The sequence below is a fragment of the Centruroides vittatus genome, unplaced genomic scaffold (assembly GCF_030686945.1).
Source record: "Centruroides vittatus isolate TY-2023 unplaced genomic scaffold, ASM3068694v2 contig_1846, whole genome shotgun sequence".
NCBI lineage: Eukaryota > Metazoa > Arthropoda > Arachnida > Scorpiones > Buthidae > Centruroides > Centruroides vittatus.
The window spans coordinates 1-20,550 of NW_027121136.1; the positions used below are offsets into that span (position 1 = coordinate 1).

At 34.8% G+C, this 20,550-nt stretch overlaps 1 protein-coding gene across 1 annotated transcript; it reads right to left on the bottom strand.

Moving 5' to 3' along the window:
• Positions 1-819: 819 nt before the first annotated feature.
• LOC136969985 (carboxypeptidase N subunit 2-like) lies at positions 820-2,400 on the bottom strand. Its single transcript, XM_067264339.1, has one exon. The coding sequence runs from the start codon at positions 2,398-2,400 to the stop codon at positions 820-822; it is 1,581 nt and encodes a 526-aa protein (XP_067120440.1).
• Between the last annotated feature and the right edge of the window lie 18,150 nt (positions 2,401-20,550).

A 20,550-nucleotide genomic window follows, 5' to 3' on the forward strand; every position in this document is an offset into this window, starting at 1 on the left:
ATTTTAGATGCAATTTTTTATTTTTAACTGCGTTTTAGTAGGGTATCACATTTACACGATATCACGTGGGGTATGAAAGAAGTGTATTTCTTAACAATGAAAATGTTAAGATGGAAGTGTTCAGAGGAAGCGACGTGCAATATTTAGAGCTGGGGATGCGGTTTTTTGCGTTTTTGCGGGAAATCGAACGTATTTCTAGACCCGTACAAAAATTCTCTAATTAGGCTGGAAACAGGGGACCTAATTCTTGCATTCTGTGAAAACGGGTAAGATTGGCGATAATGTAATAATCTTAATCTCCGCGATCGTTACTTTTTTCCGGTTATCTGCTAGTTTTAATAATAATTTTTCTGAATTATAAATTGTTACTTTCATTTCTCTACTTTGTGTATATAAACTATTGTTTTATTGTTAAATTTCAGTATTGACTTTGTGATTGATTTTCAGCTTTATTATCTAATCATTACACATTTTATTATATAATACTTACACCAAATTCATCACAAAATCATATACAAGTAACATTTGTTACAGCATATTTGAAATAAACAAAATCCATTTCTATAAACAAATATAAAATAATCACAATTTATTGGCAAGTACTGATTAAATTGATGAACGTAGATACATTTTAATTGTCGTAATTGTAGAATTCGTCCAGCGTAAACATTGTAACAAATCACTTCGTCTTCTTTCTCGACATTTTTCTTCTCTGCGACAACAAACAACGCAAACAACAACAATCACGCCTATTAACATTAACGAAGTAAGAAAAGCCACCGCGATCTTCCATTTTGAAACAGAACTAACTTCATCCAATCAATATTCGTTCGAAGAAGAAGCATTTACCGAAGATGACAAATTTATTTCTGGAATTTCTGTGCATCCGTCGTTAGAAGCAATTTCGGTGAAAGACAAAGACGACGAATTTCTCGCGCAGAAAACATCGGAAAAATCTGCAATCTTCTGCCTGTTTCTAAGCAACCAGTCCTTAGTAAATTGCGAGTGACAATGGCAATTCCAATTGTTTCTGGATAAGTAAACTTTAAATTCTGAAGAAACGTCGACCAGGTTCATTAATCCGGATGAAAATTGGGTTAACCGGTTTTCCTTCAACCACAGGTATTTCAGGTTTGGCAAAAGAATATAATCCGAAATATAAATTAAAGAATTATTACTCAGACGCAGATGGGTGACGTATCTCCACGTCACACAATCGATATCAGATAACTCCTTTATGTAATTATTACTCAAATCGACAATCGTGGCATTCGGGACGAGAACTTCGGGAATTCTGTCGATTCCCTTTCCGGAACAATTGACCATCACGTGATTTTGTTCTGCAAAACAATCGCAATTCATCGGACAATAATTTCCTATGACTACGAGAGATGTATTATCGAGCAAATTTCGTTCTTCTCCGAAACATTTCGTGTTCTCTATGTCTGGAAACATTTTTTTCGCTATTTCTATATTTGATTTTAAAGCAGAAACGAATTGCTGCAGTTCGTAGTTACAAGTGATTTCATTATACCTTAAATAATAAGTCGGCATTTGAAATCCATATTTTTTGTCAGATAGATCCAGATCCGTTAAATTAATCAATGGGAGGAATACGTTTTCGTGTAATAATGTCAGGCTATTCGATGATAAAATGAAAGTTTTCAATGACGACAAATTCTGACGAACATCTTCGGGAAGATTTTCTAACCGGTTTCCCCGCAACGTTAACCATCGCAGTTCAGAAAGTCCATGAAAAATTCCTGTCGGAAGTGTCGATATTCTATTAAACGAACAGGAAAACTTTGTCAGCAGTTTATTATTTCTTAGAAGATTTGGAGGGAGATGTTTAATTTTGTTGGAATTTAAATCGACGTAGTTCAAATTAATTAAGTCAGAAAATACATCGTCTTCGAGTGAATAAATAGAACAATCCCATGCAGAAAATTCAGTCAAGTTGTGCAGTTTCTTAAAGAATCCGGATGGGATTTCTGATAATTGTCGGTTCTTAATAATAGAAAATGTCCTTAAATTAAAAAGACCTTTCAACGTGTCACCTGGTAAATCCTTTATTTGATTAGATCCTAAATGCAAATATTCGAGTTTGGTGAGATTTCTGAAGACAAGTGGATGAATCGATTCGATGTAATTGTTATCTAAGGCCAGCTTGGTCAAATTATGAAGATTATAAAATAGATCTTCGGGTAAAACTTTTAACTTACCATTCGTGAGGTACAATTCGAAAAGATTAATTAACTCTCGGAAAGGTTTGTTCGGAAATAAACTGAAGTTATACCGTTCAATTGTCAATGAAGTCAGCGACGGAACATTGCGAAAAGTTAAATTTAGAAGTTCCGACGTCTTCACTCCTCGTATTTCGACAGATCGCAGACTGGTCATGTTATTAAACGAGGCGCTTTCGAAGTTTCTTTCATACAGGATTGATACATACCAGATGTTGACGTGCTCGATTGCATGTCCAAACGTGAATATTCCAACGTCAATCTCCGACAGAAAACAATCTCTAAATGATATCTTTTGTACATTTCTAACGTTTAAACATCGCATCAAACGAGAGTCAATCGTTTTGTCGCCACAATTCAGCCGTAAGGATTGATCGAATATATCAACAGAGGAAAAGTTCTTTGATTCGTAGCAGCTGTCTGCCGTTGAAGTACAAGAAACATTTCCCCAATGTTGCCAAAACTTTTGACACGAATTCACCACTAGAAATAGTAATTGCAAAACGATAACAAACCTCATCTCTCCCGACCAGACTTAATTCACTTGTCACGGAGAACAGCAAAAACAGTCGACAAAAAATACACAACTGGCAATCCGTGTACTTACGTGTTTGATACTGTTACTATTTCTTTCTGACCGACTCAAAACGCGTTAAATTATGACCTCAGTGACATCGATTTCCTACAGATATATGACGTATAAAGTTTTTAATTTCCTGGCTTATTTCCGTTGCATTGGAAGGGACAATATCGGACGTTAAATTAATATTTTACGAATAAAAAAAAAATTGGTTTGCACTTTTATTATACATTTGTTCGTTTAAAGCAATTGATATTACAAAATAAAATATTTTTCTTCTTTTTCTAAGACGTATTTGTATTGTGTTAATCAATCGTATTTTGTGACACAAAAGAATGTTTCTGTCCGACTCCAGTTAAATTATTATAATAAAAATTTCATCACTGAATTTGAAATAAATATAAACTGTATTTTTTTCTATTTGTTCGGATTATTTTCATTTTTTCTCAAACTTAAACGGGTATTTTAGTTTTCTTTTTTGATAAGGAAAATGGCAAAAAATAATTAAGAGACATTGTAATGATTTTCTGTACGAATCAAACTTTAACAATTTGTAATATTTAAAGCATTTAATCGAGTACAAGTACAAGGTAAATGCGAAACTGTGGCAAATAATATATATTGCAGAAATAAAGAAATTAATCTACGAGTAAGAAACTTAAATAAATTGACGCAGTTTGCATCTAAAATTAATTAACTTTACCAACGAAAGGATAAAGGAAAGATGTGGAAGTTTGATAACGGAAAATCCGGAAATATAAACTTAAAAACTGAACCTTAAGTAGTTTGAAAGCAATTGTGGTAAATGTGGTCATTTACAGATTTAAATTTTCCCTTATTAATTACTTTTTCTGTCGTTTGCATTTAAGTAAATAAATAAATAATTTGTCATTTGTCTACAACGACTTTTATTACTAAAACATATTAGACTGATGATTCGATTCTGGAATTTAAAAAAAACTTATCAGAAAAAACAGTCTTTATTTTTCACCCGAACACAAGTTACACGGTATTAAATCAATATGCCTCGATGTAATTAATTTATTATAATATTATTTCCGTCTACTAGTACGTATTTTCTATTATCAGGACTTATTAGACTGGCGTTAAGGATACAGCAACACAGTTTCACTTTCATTGGCTACATTACAATAAAATGAATAAATCAATTTGACTCTGTTTATATTTTATAATCAGTGTAATACTTTTCATTATTGTCTTTAGTATTAAAGCTGTTAGAATTTTTGGCCTTTACGATACATTGAACTTAAACACGGTTACATTTTTAATCAGTTATAGGTTAAAGTAACTGAAACTCTGCACCAATTTAATAAAGGAAATCAATTCTTATATTTTAATCAGTGTTTCAAAATTTTAGTCAATAACCTTAAGTTTTATATAAAACATTTCGCTAATATTTTGAAAAAACTCCTAGTTCAGTAACTCAAACAAGAAGTTTTTCCCTAACTCTTTTAATAACTGAAAAACATGAAATAGTACGTTCGACGTTCTCTCTGTATATATTAAGAGTATTCGAAATGACCGTTTGTACCCTTCTAACAACCTAAAAGAATTTAAATATCAATAGCATCTTCAATGATACTCCTGAAAATGTGCAATGTAACAAAAGTCAAATTAAATATAAACAATAAACATTTTCTTTATCTAAAAATGTTTCCTAAGGAAATGTTTACAGTTCATTTGTTAATCTGAGATGTTGCTGCACTCTGTGAACATTCATTTCTCATTATCTGTCATATAAATATCTTAAAGTTATATAATGACAAATAATCAGAAATTAATTGTGACAGAGTTTTTTTTTTCAGCAGATTTTGCTTAAGCCGTAGCTTTTCTAATCTGTTTGGTTTAATTCTAATTAAACACACTTACCTTTCAGTAAAAGTTATATTTTTAAATTTTCAAAAATTCTGTGTTTTCAATAAATAACTGCCTATCTTTAATGCACTAAATTCTTACGGTGTTAATTCCACCATCAAATTGTACATATCGAGTCGAGGTACTTTAACACGAAATATGAAAGATGAAGGCAGCTACGATAATTTTGTGAACTACTTCTTGTTTAAATACAAAATCGAAAGCTAACTGTAGAAATGCACATTTTACGTATCTTTTTCCCGCGGTAATCTACAAACCTTTTTGTAATTTGTCAGTCGTATTTTTAAACTAATAAAATCTATAAAACTTGAAGCGAGTGTTTCAATATGTATATATAACAACAAAGTTTAATTCCGATTTTCAAGATCGTTTCTCAAATACAACAATCACACTAACTGTAGTTGTCTATGTGTTCTTATGTTCTTTTTTTACATCATCATTTATATAATTCTTTTAATACCAAAACATGATGTAGTTAAATCAGGGTCTGTTTTCAGTTGATTTACACAGCACGGATATCCAAGTGACAGGCGAATAATAGCATGGTTTTACTATAAAAATTCCAATCTGATTATACAGTATTTAATCATTCGACCAGAAAGTTATAATTTTGTATATTAATATTTTTGCGCAGTTATAAATATTTCTTTTTAATAATACGCTTGAAAAATTAATTTTATATTTATTTTATTATACGTAAATAATAAAATATTTTTAGTAAACTATAAAATGTTACAATCATTGTCGAGTACTTCAACACACGTAAGTGACATTACATTCGTTTACAATACACCTTTTGATTGGAGAACAATTAAAAAATAAAAAGTAAATAAAACACAAAATATTAGTCGTTCCTCTAAATTTCAGTTGTCAAACACATTCATAAATCATTATATAAAAATCTCATCTTCGATACAAAACATAAAAATTTTACTGTTGAAATACAATGGTCATTTGATTACATTCAAATAAAAAAAAATTTACATTTACTCTTTCGGCAGAAAGCTGAGACATCAAAGTTAAACCTCTTCGTTCGTAAGCGATATTTAATGCGCATACGACTGAATAGGGAAACATGGCACAAAACTGAAAGTTAGTTTACTAGATTTCTTTCAATTTATACTTTTGATCCACACTTCGTGCAGTAAGATGCATCTTCCGGCGACGACAGAATACGCTTATACGAGTTAAAAGCAGAAATTCGAGCAAACGGATAAAGGCAAGTGTCACACATTCGTGGCGTTTCCTCCGAATGTTGAAGAACGTGAGCTAAAAAGCTTCGTTCGCACGAAAACTGGCAATCGCACTTTGGACAGCCCAAATTAATATGCAGTCGAATATGCTTAACCATTTTATCTTGTCGAGCAAAATAACTACTGCATAAACAACACGCGAAATCTTTTACAACGGTACGCATTTTCTCGTGTTTACCGTAACTTGAGCAATACGTAAACGTTTTGTGACTCGTGTCGCGCTCGAACGGCCTTTCATTTGTACGCTTTCTGCTACGATCGGCCAAATAGGATTTACGAAAAAAACGTTTGCCGCATATCTTGCACTGGTAACGTCTTTCTCTCGTATGAATTCTGCGATGAGTGGTCATGAGAAATTTCGTCGAAAAACATTTTTTACACATATCACATTTGAACGGCTTCTCTCTGGCGCGAGTTCTGTTGTGGCGATCGACAATAGATTTTAAAGTTTTAAAACAAAATTCACATTTATGACTCATTGCGAAACTTTGTGTAATTTGACGTATCTGAAAAATAAACAAAAACATTAATACAAACTTTTTAAGAACTTGTATTTAATCTATGAGTGTTTATACTAAAGAAGAGATAAAAGTAATATTTTATTTGAAGATTTAAATTATCTGAAGCAAAATAGAATTAATCTAAATTGTATAAATCCGTAATTTGTTTTTCCCGCTCGACTAGTCACCGACCTCCACCAGAAGAGGAACACGAGGAGACCGCCTTCGCCTAGCACGCAACGGGGCACTTTCCAAGAAGAAAAGCCCCGAGGCGACCCGACTCGACAAAAACAAAAATCTATTGTTCAAACCTATTAACGGGACCATCTCTACGCCGCTATTTTTGATTTTTGTTTTAACCTACGAACATTTTGAAAATTACCTATATTTGTAGATTCTTAGCTACATTCATGGTCTTTTTTTTTAGCGAAGGATTCAAATATTTAGTTATTATCCTAAAACTCTAGATTAACCCCCTTTGACGAGATTTTTATATTATATTAACCTAGATATATATTGAATATTAACTTAACGAGAGAGTAAAAATAAGAATTTATGTAACCTTACATACCTCTATCCGGAATTCAAGGATTCTTTACTCCAAATAACTTAATATTAACATTTATTTTAAATCTAAGAAGTGTCTTCGTCATCTTACCCGAAGATGGCTGACCCACGAAACGTTACGACCGACCATCCGATTTAAGTACTAACAACCCGAATTAATTTATCCACGTGAACGCGCAACAACTCTATCAACTTACCTACGATTCTTGCACACCGGAACAGTTTATATCCTAAAATCCAAGACGGGGATATCGTCCCACAAACCACAACTCCTTCGAACAAAGGAATTCCACAAAATAGTCTCAACTCGGGTGAACTTCGAACTGTAGCCTCGACCCTAATTCACGAATGACGTCACCCACCCAACCGACTGCTTCCAAGAAACCCAAGACGCTCGCGTCTCCTAAACTCGAGTAATAAATATTGTCACGCGTCTAACCCCCGTATTCACATTTCGAGAATGCGCAGGGGACAAAACAGTTTCTCGTGGTGGTCGGCAGGGGCGCTGTTACACCCCTAAAGCCTGAGCGTTGCAACGGGTAGAAAAAGCTTCTTAGTCCCTCGTATATGTTGTTGCTTACGAATAACTCTCGCATATGTTTATTCTGATTTATGCGAGAGAAAATGTGCAACGGGATTACGTACTAAATGCATTTGCAACCCACTCGTTTATGGATAACACAAGTGAAAGGAAATATTACTCCCTTGAGAAAGTTACTTTATGAAACAATATTGTACCTGTCATCTGGTGCTCCCGTTTTTTATACTTAATCTCTGTAAAGCGAAATGTCTTGTCTACAAGGACTATATTAATTATGTAGTATATAGTCCTTGGTCGCTAGGAGAGTGTTCTGAATCACGTGACGAAACTCAATCGGTGTAAATATACCACGGTTGGAAAGTGAATAGGGGCGTGGTACTTTGTCTTTTTTTTGTTTTATTATTGCCGAATTACAAAAATATAAGTGAAACAGAAGACACAGAGTTAATTTATTTCAAACAAATGGATGATATCACGTATATAGACTTATCCTTGACATTCTTTCTTCTTTAATAAGTTCAGGATATAAATTTTAAAGATTATTCCTTCGTTCCTTCCCACATAAATCAGCTTATTTAAATCATTTTGTTAAAGAAGCGATTTCTCATACTCAGAATAACTTAAAAGGATACGGATAAGCGGGATATATCCTCCTTTCGCCTGGTTTATTTGTTCTGTATAATATTTATTTAATTTTTAAAATATTATTCTAAGAATCATATGATATATTATCATAATATTGTGACATGATTAAATTGAAAAAGCAGAAGGCATAGCACTAATTAGTTTTAAATCACAAATGCTTTCTTATAAATGATTGATTGATAAAATCATATTTTGTATTTTTTTTTTTTTTTTTTAAATATTGCTGACATAAAGATAGAAAAGAGGAGTATTATAAACATGTTTTTGTGTATTGATTTGAAAGACGCATTGCCTATGATTTTATAATCTAATCTTTCTAAAAACAAAATTTATAAATTTCTGTAACTGTATTTGTCATATTTTTGTTTTATATTTTTTTTTATAAATTTATAAAAATTTTCAAGTGTCTTACATTTGATTTTAAATAGAAAAAAAATCTTATTACATGATGTAATACTTGGTTTCAATCAGCGCCGGATTAAGCCTTTAGCGGGCCCTAGACAAAATTTAAATTGGGGCCCCATTTAAATAAGTTGCTTTTAAACAAATCTTATATAATGTGACATTAGCGTAGCTAGCATGGGTGACACCCGGTGCGGATATCGTGGTGTCACCCAAAGTCACACCGTAGTGTCACCCTTTTTAACTCTTTTATAAAACACTATTGAATTATATCTTCGCACTCGAGCAACTTGAACGCTACATCGAATATGCGATGTCGCGACGTATAAGTTTAGAAAATAAATCATAACCATACATCAGTACTACCACGAGAGGCGGCCATAGGAATATTTCTAGATGGTGCGAGAGATCTCGTGGCGCACATTACTTCTGACGCACGGATGGCTGTTGATCCTTTTTTTTTTGTTTTTTTTTTGTTTAGATAATGGCTAGTCGAGCGGACCTTAGTAGGAATTGTTAAATGCAGCCTTTTCTGACCTATCTAATTTCTTAAATAATTTTTCACTCCTTTCGAAACAGAGAAATCTTAATCTTCTGCACTGAAGCCGGGCCCCTCCAAATTACGGGCCCTAGACATTTGTCTACTTTGCCTATTCGATAATCCGGCCCTGGTTTCAATTACATGTCATATCACATAAAAGCTTATGATTTGTAGAATAATAAGAGTAACTATGAATTTCTTCAGTAATGAAATAATTTTAAAAATTTATCTCAATTAAAAATCAATAATTAAGAAATCATATCTCAGGATTTAGAATGCATGAAAAAAGAATAACTACTAATAAACAATAATTTTATAAATATTTATGGAAAGAGATTTTCACACAAATTATTATTATTTTTTTAATAGACTTTTACTAAATTCTCATAACATCCCATGTAAGTGCATAAAAGATAAACATATAGACTATATCATATATATATATTCATTAGATTCAGTCTGCGTTAATAAATATAATGTGATTAAAAAGTTTACATAAAGTTTTAAAGCCAATAAAACAACTGGGTATGCGTTCGTCTCTCTGAATAGGGGTGTAAAGACGCCATCTAGCGACAAAATTTAGCAACACTAAACGACCCTCTTTTCGAAGCGAAAAGTTTGGAATGCGATAGCCTTTCTTATCTCGTAAGCAACGTTCCAAGAAACCCAAGACGCTCGCGTCTTCAAAACTCGAGTAATAAATATTGTCACGCGTCTAACCCCCGTATTCACCAACGCGAGTTAAACAGAGAGTTGACGAACTCGAGTTTAGATATAAATCAGTCAGATTACGAGCTTCTTTTCCTTCGTATTTAGATAAAAATTTAACTCTAGAGTTAATGTTTTAAAACAATCCTGCGTTCGAGATTAAACAAGTTTTGTTTCGTCAGCAGCGTCTTGATTGGTTGAAAGCAAACACGTGTAACACGTGTAGAATATGGCGGAAAGTCGAGAGGATAGTGATGTTCGCCGTAATTTCACAAACTTTGAAAAAGAGATACTACTCGAATTAGTCGAGAAATATAAACAAATGATAGATAATTCTGATCTGTAAAACTGTGTTGCTGTATCCTTAACACCAGTCTAATACGTCCTGATAATAGAAAATTCGTACTAGTAGACGGAAATAATATTACACGTTACACGATATTATGGTGTTTCGACCGGTCGGTCCCTCGTCAGCAGGTTTACGTCCAATAATTTCTAAACCAAAATATAAAGTTACTACGAATTGATAAAATACTCGTTAATAAAATAATAAAAAACAAAATAAAACTTACAGTTTTTGATTTTTAAATACATCAACATTCAAAAGCGTAAGTAGCAGAAATCCAATTTTTTTCCCTTATTGTTATTCATTTTATTTCATCGTCTTGCTGTGTGGATACGTTCATATAGCTGCCCTTTATATACGTTCATATAGCTATCCAAGATGCCACAGGTTTTCCGTCCGTTTGGGTATAGAATTTATCATCAAACTGGAAATAATTGTTTTCAATAATTAATAAGCATCATTATATTAACCGTTCCGGTGCATCTATTTGTGATAACAAATTTTTAATGTCTTCTTTAGTAATGCTCGGGTACATATTTATATGCAGCGTTACTGATTCATATTATCACTAATAATAATTTTATTATTTTTAAATCTCTTTAATAATTTATCTGTGTTTTCACTATATTTAGATATTTCTAATAAATTTAATTTATTCTTCAAATATTTTTCTAGATTATAATGTACATAGTTTTTAACGTGTATTAAATTGTGTACAGTAAAGGAATAAAGAAGTTTTAAAATGTGTTAAATCGGTCACTCGATGCAATAACGTAAGATAACCTTTGTAGTTATATACATCAAATTCTACAGTATAACGATCATTAAAACGATAACTATATAAACACTTTGGCTATTTCAGCCTACCACTGTCACGTTTATCGCCAAACTGGGATAGTAACAAACGGCACAGTTTGATTGGTCAAGTAGACAGGAATTGAAAATTCTGCATATTTTAAATTTTTCAGATAACGTTTGTTTAATGTTAACTCTAAGATACTGCACCATTGGCAGCCGAATATCAAATGGTAATCTGCCAACCAATCAAATTTTTTAAAAGAACGGGCCAAACATTTAAACTCGGCACTGTCGCCGCTTAAAACATATTTTGTGCTCATCGGTAACCTTGTATTATGTAACTTTACTATTCGAATGCCACAATACCGCTTGTTTTATAGAAAGAATATGTGAGAATAGGGTTAATGTTACCTATGGTAAGGAAGACGGTGACGGGGAGATTATTTCTACCCTACGTTCGACGTGGCCGCGTTTCCGGTCGCCATCACAAAAAATAATAATACTAAAAAATACAAATAAACAATAGGATAACTTACTTCGTTACTGAGCTTTTCCCCATTTTCCACGTTTCCTGTCGACAGAACTTGACTCTCCGGTACGAGACGAGGCTCTTTTTTTCCATTTCGTTATAACAATTTTATCTTTTTCTTCACCTTTTTCTTGTGTTTCCCTTTTGTTTTTCTTTCTTGCTGGCAATAGGTGCGGGAGCAGTCGGAATAGTCTCCGGTTCTTTCCAACTAGGTATTTTTCCGTGACCGGGATATATCATTCTTACGTGTTTAATAAAGGTGTGGAATTTTTCTCCGGGATTTTTTAACGGCCATTTGTGATACTTCTTATACTTAAATGCGTACATATATGAATCCGACAAATCTTCTGTGTAATATTTCGGCAAATTCTTCTTGTTTTTTAAGAAACTCCACAACCTTTCGATATTCTGAGTATGAACGCCTGTAATCGAATTGACAAAATTTTCGGAGTGATTTACTGTTTTATGGGTGATTTCTATTCCTTCTAAATCGTCTATGTGGTTATATCCCTTCCATTCGTCTGTGTATACTATGCTGCCGGAATTAACGTATTTCGATATTATCCAAGGTTAATGTTACCCGTGGTATCGAAGATGGCGACGGGGAAATTTTTCCCCCTAGATACTAGACGCCGACGGGAAATTTTTTTTTCCCTACGTTCGAGATGGCCGCGTTTCCGGTCGCCGTCTTGTCTGCACGCAAGCTAATGTGCAAACAAGATGGCGACCGTCGACGACGACGACGACGACGACACAATAAATTATACTTAACTAGATGTTAAAAGATATTTTAAACTATTTTAAACATATATATATATATGATGGTATAAATAAACTTACATTAGCGTTGGTCCTTCGCGGTCCTTTGACGCTTTGTTGAAATCGATGTTGAAGACTCGGAAATACTTGATGTCGTCGTGTTTTTCTGTTTCTTTTTAGTAGTACTTGTCTCTGCAATCTTCTTAGTTGCCCCCCCCGCATTCCCTTTTTTCCGAACGTTTTTCCGCAATAGGGGCTGCTGGGACTGTCGCGGGTTCCTTCCATATTGGTTCCTTTCCACGTCCGGGATATATATTCCGTAAATGTCGAACGAAGGTAAAAAACGATCTCCTAGTTTTTTTGAAGGCCAATTCAGGTATTTTCTATACATAAATGCGTACATGTAAGAATCGGAAAGGTCTTCTGTATAGTGTTTTGGAAGGTTTTTTTTATTTTTCAAATATCCCCACAGTCTTTCGATATTTTGGGTGTGGACTCCCGTTTTTGGATCGACGAAATTTTCAGAGTGATTAACCGTCCTGTGTGATATTTCGATTCCTTCCAATTTGTCGATATTGTAGTAGCCTTTCCATTCGTCAGTCAATACAGTAGTGCCCGAATTAATAAATTTCGATATAATCCAATTGAGAGTATTTTCCGACCTGTCGTTTACCTGGCAAACGAAACAGCTTTTATCTTCTCGGCAAATGCCTCCGACGACCCATTTTGTGCTTTTAAGCTTTCTACCTTTTTCGTATTTTCTTTTACAAATAACGGTCTCGTCTATTTCGACAGTTTTATTTGGTCCTCCTATTTTGAACGATAGAATATTATGTAGTGCTACTAGCATTACAAATCTGATATGGTTCGACCAATCGACTGCAGCTTTGTTAGATATTCCGGCGGCATTAGCAGAAATATTTGTAGAGCAATCGAGCGCAAGGTGATGCCATATAAACGACAAAATCGAATTCCACGGTAAGTTTCCACATTTACCTTTAAACGTACCGTCGAAGGCAGAGCTGAAGTTCCAACATTTGTGGCATCTCATCGCACACGATTTTCTGTCGTTGCGATATACTACTTTGCACGGTTTGGAACATTTCGAACAAATGTCTACAGTGTGCCGTAACCCCAATTTGACAGCCAATTTAAACTTTCTGTCTATTCGCGAGTCAAGTCCAAGTTCAGTATAATCGTGTTCCAACAATTGGAAAAAAGTCTGGAAAGTACATCTTGCCCAAAATTCTTCGGAATTAATATCTATATCACTCGTATCTTGAGTTAAAAAAAAAACTACAAATTAAATAACAAAGCTATCGTTAATAATATTATCACACAAAATGCGAATTATCTCGAAATATACAAACCTAAATCACAAAAAAAAAAAAGACTTCTCTTACGAATAAATTTTCGGTTTTCGATAGACGTACCGCACGTCGAAACTTTCCTCTCGTCGAAAAATTAGTATTAATTTGCATAATTCGACAGATAGTACGGGTAGACGGCCGGATGGCCGAGCGGTAAAGGTGGCAGCCTACCGCTCTGGGGGACCCGGGATCGAATCCGAACGGGTCGAATAATCCCCAGGAATTTTTCGGGGGGTGGTCTGTTCGGATATGTCGGGCCCCGTCCCTCACCACCCGGTCGCCCCATTGTGGGCCTGGCCGAACTTATAATGGGCCTACTAAAAGAGGCCCTCTTAGTGCCCACAGGGCGGAAAGAGTTAAAAAAAAAAACATAGTACGGGTACGCCCCCAGTAGAGATTATAACTCGAAAATCTGATTCGAGATTACCGGAAACGCGGCCATCTTGAAAGTAGAGAGGGGAGAAATTTCGTCATCGCCGACGAGTCGCTAGGGAAAAAATTTCCCCGTCTCCATCTTCGATACCATAGGTAATATTAACCGTATTCAATTCAGAGTTATTTCGGATCTGTCATTAACCTGGCATATAAAACAAGTCTTGTCCTGCCGGAATATACCTCCAACCACCCATTTAGTACTTTTCATTTTTCGTCCTTTCTCGTATTTACGTTTACGTATCACTGTTTCGTCTATTTCCACCGTTTTGCCAACACCTATTTTGAACGATGTCAGATTGTGTAAGGACACTAACATAACGAAACGTATGTGGTTCGACCAGTCTATGCCTGCCTTTTTAGAAATACCCGAGGAAATTGCCGAATTACTCGTCGCGCACTCTAAACCGATATAGTGCCGTACGAATGTCAAAATATTCGCCCACGAAATATTGCCGCATTTCTCTTTAAACGTTTCTTCGAAAGCCGAACCATTCCGCCAGCATTTTCGGCAACGCATCCCGCATGATTTCCGGTCGCGGCGATAACTCGATTTGCATGTTTGGTCACATTTCTGGCCAACTTCCTCGGTGTGTCGGAGGCCCAGCTTTACGGCAAATTTCAGTTCGCCATCAATTCTTTCGTCTAATCCTAGTTCGGAAGACTCTGCTTCGAGTAACTGATAAAAACGGCGCCCAGTACACTCTTTCCAAAATTCGTCCGATTCTAAATCGCAATTCGACGTGACTAACTTGTGAAAAATATCCATTCAAGAATTGCAGAAAACGCTTAGCCAATTTTTCAATCAATAAATTCCAATCGCTTAAATTCACAATAAAAATTGATATGATTATTAATTACCTCATAATAGAAAAATTCTAAACGTCAAAATAATCTTCTCGCACGACAACACGCCTACTCCACTATCGGGGAAAAAAATTTGCATAAGTGCCGAACACTCGCGTCAAAGTGCCAACGGAGTCGTGTAATCTCGCGCCTCCGTTTCGAGGTTACCGGAAACGAGCCCACGTCGAACGTAGGGTAGAAAAAATTTTCCCGTCGCCGTCTAGAATGTAGGGAAAAAGAATTTCTTCATCGCCGTCTTCGCTACCATAGGTAACATTAACAGAGAATAGTTCTTTTTATACGATAATGAAGTGTTTAAATTTTGACTGCAGATTGTTTCAACTACGTGCGAAGTGTGTTCTCGTAAATATTGCGTCTATACAAAAATTATTGGGCTGCAATTTCAAATATTCTCACTGTCGTCCGGCTGTCTCTGTCCTTCCTTAATCTCGAGAACGGAGTTAGATACATGCAACTCGAGACCAGACGTAGAAACCTTAGGCGCTGGACACCCTGTTTACCCATATACGAACTTCCGATTTGTATCACCAGTCGCTTTATTTCAATTTAAAAAACTTCTTGAACGCAGCTAGATACGTAACTAGAACGACTCTATTTAAACAAATAAAAAACGATGTACGGAAGCAAAACACCACTACACTGCTCGCAGACAAGTGCAATGTGCCACCTCTCTGCGCGTAACGGCACATCTATTTTGCACTATATCGTTGTTGCAGTAACTCAGTGAATATTATAAATATTTTTTAAAATTATATCTTTTTTGTAAGAATTGTATGTAGTTAATTATTTTTTTAATTTTCTGACATATGGCGCTACCGAATAAGCCAGCAATCAAATCGATAATTTGGGGAGACGTAAGACATTATATAAGCTAGAAGTATTTGAACGTAACTTAACCAAGTGCAAACTTCCTGATCGGTAGAGGTGACAGACATATAAAAACGATTAAAAGAACAATTAAAGATATGCAACAGGTATTTGTTTTTTCGGTAACGAGTACGGTCCCACGGACAGTTTTAGGGCCCGGCATACTATCAACGAAACCGTCTGCCGATCGAACTCCATGCCTCCTCAAACCACGATGCCCGGTGTAGAGCCGGTGTGACGCTCGGCCAAAAGGGCCGGCAGGTAGTGTTTCGACCACCGGATTCCGCCACGCTCGTCGTTCCACCAGGGACGGAAGCAGAATTCATCCGTAAACAATAGCCGGTGGCACTCGGTGATCCAGTTACGATGACGATTACTAACGTCAAGAAAACCCGAAAAACTCCTCGTGGCAATTCCTTGGTCAAGGAGTTTAGTAGTTTTATCCACTCGGCCACGGACAGGCTTGTGTGTAACAGACAGAGACGTCGGGCTACTGTTTTGGAGAACCCTAGAATCGAACTGAATTCTTCAGACTAGCAGATTTTATCCTTTATCATGCAGTCATTCTGTCATGCAGGTTCCGTTCTTTATAATATATTGTACTTCAACATTTAAAAAACGTGTAATTATTATGTAATTATACGTTATTTTTAAATATTAAAGCATATACTCCCATTTTTATAAGTGGAGTTAAGTCGGATGTTCAAGCGGATAAGGTGACAGCCTATTAGTTTGAGCTCGGGATCGAATGAGGACGGGTATAAATTCTCAAGAATTTTTTGGGGTGTGATCCGTCCGGATATGTCGGAATCGGTCTCCCACAACCCGACCGCTGATTGTGGGCCCGGCCGAATTCATAATAACCTCGCTAAATGGCTCTCTTAGTACCGACAGAGAGGATTTTTAACTGCAGTTATGGTTTCTAAGAGAAATCAGTGTGTCAGTGGTAGTATATGTAATCTTACACTTTTATACCATCGTTTTTTATATGACCGAAAAAATCAATTAGGTTAAATTTCCGATGTTTTACTCCAAATATTACGAAAACGAAATATTTCATATAACAGGCCTATATATTACATATCATTGTAATTGAAAGTTTCTTTCTTTTAACATTTATCAGCGATAACAGTGAGCTGTTCTACGTGTCTGTCAGCAGCGGCAGACAGCTTGAGTTAGAAATCGTATTGGCGACGTATTTCATCTTCTGTTTTGTCAAATACGTGTAGAATGAAGTATCTAATTCGTTTTAAACATTTATTATTGTTATTGGTATTGAAATCATTCCCAAGAGAGATGCTTAGTCACTGAATAAATTCCATTGTCTTTCGTATATTTCAGAGCGTAACTTTCCACCTATTTTCTTATCGTGTATAAGACTTTATGTATGAAATTCGGACACCTTAATTAACAAAAGTTCAATTTTATTCATACGTTACACAGGGTTTCTCACAAAAATTACAACAAGATAGATAAAAGAGGGTTACTGTACTTCGAGTCTATTCTTTTTCGGTTCGAAGGATCGTCGTAGAATCGAAATATTTATTCATTTTTGTCCGGACACGAAACACCAGAATATTACATTTTTGAATATATATTACCGTTAACACCAATGCATATGCGAGGAAGAATCGGCGAAAATCCGTCTCTTCGGCAACAGAAAGGCGGAAAAATCACGAAATTCGGTGAACAATCCAAAGGTTTTACATTAATTTTGCGTCGTCGCAACAATAGATCTGACAATTCGTTGCCAACGGTTGAATTTTCAGATCGCCAGATTAAAAGTGATTTACTTCCGGCGTTTTTCCGAGTTTTGCATCATTTACAGCGATTTTATCGGAAAGTTTTGACTACGAACTATCTAAATTTAGGCATTTTTGAACATTGTTAAGCATAATATCGCAATTAATGGCATGCATTTTCCCACGAAGCTCCATTTGGATAACAATTGATGAGTTTGGTCAGAGAGACGTCAAATGGAGTCTTTCCACTTGGTTTACGAGATACTTTCACCCTTTTTATTGTTAATGTTCGTTTAGCTCGAATTCAATCGAATGTTAAAGCAAAATGGAAATTAATAAATACATTAAATTGTTATTGCCCCTATATGATTTACATACACATTGTATCCCGTGTGAAACTCACACCACTATATTCTAAAGTTTAATCAATTGGAATTTCTCTATTTTTACAAATGTTTAGTATTATGGCAATCGACAGAATTGTATAATTTGTATAAACCGACTTTTTTAAATTATGCATCGAAGATTAAAATTATTATGCTGTATTTTATAATTAAAGATTTCTGACTTTCGAACTAAGATTGTAACAAAAACGATCATTTTCTACAATCTTCTATCATAAATCTTTATTGCATTTTAAAATTTATATATTTCTTGCTTGAAATTTAGATGAAATTAAATAGGAATACTTTTTAATTGATGCGAGTTCTGTTTTTACAACAGTCGCTTGTTTTGATTGAAGAATGGATAATTTCAAAGAGTTAAGAAAGTGGAAGATGATAAGCGGGAGGAAAGCGCCTGATCCTCCTCTTCCTCTTCACTTCCGAAAGATGTCGAGCGGAAGTCGCCTACATCCGACAGGAAACGGGCGGTTATCAAAATCTCCGAACGACGTGTTTCTCGATTTTAAAGACTGTTGTTTAAACCAGAGATGTCCAACCCGCGACCCACCGCACCTAAATATACGACATGAAATCAAAATAACTCAATCTCGAGTAACGAACATATTTCAGTCTTTCGCGACTACCAATAAGGAAACAAATGAAAAAGGCATAGAAAATAAATTAAGTTGCCTTAATGTCCTTAACAATCATTTTATTCTAACATTGTCAAAGTAAACTTATCAGATTAATAATACTATTACACTGGTGTTTTGGCTATTAACAAAAGGAGGAGTTCTTAATCAGAAACTCCTTCTTTTGTTAATAGCCAAAACAGTGTAATAGTCTTTTTCCAAATTCTTTTGTTTCTTTCTCCAAAGTTCTCGTACCAAAACGCCATTACTGTTCCCGCTTTACACTGGTTCGACTTAGAGTGAAATTTAGCATGCAAAATCGCCCCGTTCCGTAAATTCTTCCGTTTACGCGGATTTACTTCGACTTTCAAGTCTGTTGCCCTTCCTTTCGTTTTTCACGCTTTCTCCGAGTGAAGTTGGGCCCTTTCTTTCCGCCAACTCGCACAAAGGGGTGCAAAATAAAGTACCAATTCATATACGAAATCTGTAGTGTTGGAAATTGCCGACGTTTCCTGTAACAAGTAAGAGAACGAGACTTACACTAGAAAAAGGAATTCTTCGCGGAGGAGAGCATATTACAAGCCCGAGCAACAGTTACGCGAGCAATGGCTGAGCACGATTGTATTAATTTGATACTTTAAGGATGAATTGGCCTACCGACACTTTTTATAGTCGGAGTGTACGTGAACGAGTTTACATTCTTCCTGGTAAACATTTCGACTTTAAACGATAAAAAACAAAAGTGTCGTTTCTTAACTGGAGTATTACGTCACAGATGTCGAACTAACTCGTTCCGAGTAACGTAGCTTCCGCTTTCACTATACTCATTCTAATGTCGGGTCGTACCTTACGGCGATTGATGTAATTTGACACGTTATATTTCGGATGTTTTCTCAAATTTTCTCGTTGTCTAACCAAGTTTAGATCTCGTCTGTGATGACGTACAATACACATATTAAAAAACACTATTACGAAATGAAGACATTCGCTACTTATTGAAGGATCGGTCGTAAAATGACGAATTATTTAGTTATTTCTTTAAATGCAAACGATAGAAGTAATTACCGATAGAAACTGAAGTTAACATTTATGTTTGTAAAGGACCGCATTTACTACAATTATTTCATCTTTTGAACTACTTTCGTTTAGGGTTTTGTTTTAAACTTTGTTTCTCCGCATTTTCCTTTATCAAACTTCAACATCCTTTCTCTATACTTTCGTTCGTAAAGTTAATTAATTTTAGATGCAAACTACCTCAATTTATTTAAGTTTCTTACTGAAAATCAATTTATTTTTATTTTTCAAATTTTTATAAATTATTTGTTAGAGTTTCGTATTTATCTTGTTCTTTTATTTACTTGATTAAATGCTTTGAATATTACGAATGGTCCGAGTTTCGTTCATAAAGAAAATCATTTCTATGCCTTTCAATTATGTTTTTGCTGTCAAAAAGAGCGTTTTTATTTTCTCTTACGTTTGAGGAAAAAACAAGAATAATCCGCGATATGATTGAAATTTTACGTATTCAATAAACTTCCATTCGAACGAATATGCAACGAATACAACTTGTATTTATTTTATGTTCATTTATGTAATTTTTATTACAATCAACGGAAGTCAGACAAAAACACTCCTACATTCCTTTGTGTCGTTAAACATAATTGATTGACACGTCTTAGAAAAAAAAATAATAATGTTTATTTCACCATATCAATTTGTTTAAACGAACAATTCCCGTCTAATAAATGTGCAGAAAAAATCTTTTATTCATAAAATATTAATTTAACGTTAATCCGATATTCTTCCTTCCAATGCAACGGAAATAAACGAGGAGATTAAAAACTGTATACGTAATATTTCTGACGGAAATGACGATTCCCTGTCACTGACGTCATAATTTATCGTGTTTTCACTCAGTCAGAAGAAAGTAGTAACAGTACTAAATATGT